This window comes from Phytophthora parasitica (genome assembly GCF_000247585.1).
Source record: "Phytophthora parasitica INRA-310 unplaced genomic scaffold supercont2.7, whole genome shotgun sequence".
Lineage (NCBI taxonomy): Eukaryota > Oomycota > Peronosporomycetes > Peronosporales > Peronosporaceae > Phytophthora > Phytophthora nicotianae.
This window is the reverse complement of record NW_008648993.1, coordinates 1,071,082-1,072,451: the sequence shown is the minus strand read 5'-3', so window position 1 is coordinate 1,072,451 and position 1,370 is coordinate 1,071,082. Positions and strand designations below refer to the sequence as shown.

Genomic DNA, 1,370 nt, shown 5'->3' with positions numbered 1-1,370 from the left:
TTTACAAACGTTTTCAAACACAATTTTAATGTTAATGGGTTAAGCTGTTTGTAACGTTTGGACCCTAAACGTTGACAGCACTACACACAATACCACGCCTTGATTTTTGGTGGCATGGCATGACACACATTGCAGTCACTCGCACAACGTACTGTGATATCTGGTCACACACAATACCACGCCTTGATTTTTGGTGGCATGGCATGACACACATTGCAGTCACTCGCACAACGTACTGTGATATCTGGTCAAATTTGTCGATGCTGGCCTAATTTTTACGAATGTCCCGAAATAAAGACCATTATTTCTTGCAATCGACAGATACGATATCAAATACCCTTGTAGCTTCATTAAGTCCAAAGTCGTATCTACTACAATCAAATGTGAATTCAGGCGACTTAGCGGGTTGAATCGGTGTATGGGTCTACGAGGCCCATCACTTCTTCCAAACCATCTTGGAAACTTTGCCTAGAGTCCACAGTACGTGATATAAGCAATAATAACACCACCAACATGTTCTTTGAAAACAAGCCACTTATCGTTTGTCTTTTGGAATGGGAATGGGAAATCCTCTCCAAATACAGCATCATCACGGCAATACCGAGGCAATCATAACAAGCTGATTTAGCACGCTCAATCACTTTGAATTCGGGGCATCTTCAAGTATTATCTATTTATAAGAACGGTTCATAGTAGACGAAATATATCCGTATTGTCAGCTCAGACCCTGAAATTTGGACTGAACACTTACAATTTTAATGTTGGGTTATAAGTTGATTCAAATTATTAATGTTAAATCACAATTTGGCATCACTTTAAACGTTTCCATAACGAGCATGGCGGTGAAAAGCAACCTACATGTAGACAACACAGCGTCTCAGAGTTGGCCGCCTTTCGGGTGTCACATCTCTTGATAGCATTCGGTATACATGTTTATAGCTTATCATATTGATGAAATTTTGTACGATATAAATTGTATTCAATTTAACTTAATGTGCTGTATTGCAGCAAATACCGTATTAAATTCGAGAATGTTGATAATCTTCTGTGTCCATTGCAGCTACTGTTTTTGCGGACAATACCTTTAATCGTGCTTCTTCTTCCAAGGCCTCCTTACTCGGGTGAGCCCAAGCAACAATTTCAGGAGTTATCGGCTCAAGAGTAGCAAACGCATTTCTTGAAGTCACGCGAGATACAAGCAAATATGGCTGCTCTTTCTTGTTGGTAATCGCAATTTGTGAGCGCCACTCCGTCACAACCATAGCTTCTAAGGTCTCGCCTTGAACTTTGTAGATTGTGGATCCAACTGCGCACACCAACGGGAACTGACCAATCTTTACAGATAATTTTCTTGGTTCTCCGGAAGGACT

At 40.5% G+C, this 1,370-nt stretch overlaps 1 protein-coding gene across 1 annotated transcript; it reads right to left on the bottom strand.

Moving 5' to 3' along the window:
- Positions 1-979: 979 nt before the first annotated feature.
- PPTG_21670 (hypothetical protein) lies at positions 980-1,262 on the bottom strand (the record flags this gene model as incomplete). Its single annotated transcript, XM_008899302.1, has 2 exons — positions 980-997; positions 1,083-1,262. 2 exons carry the CDS (start codon positions 1,260-1,262, stop codon positions 980-982), a joined length of 198 nt encoding a protein of 65 aa, XP_008897550.1.
- Positions 1,263-1,370: the final 108 nt, after the last annotated feature.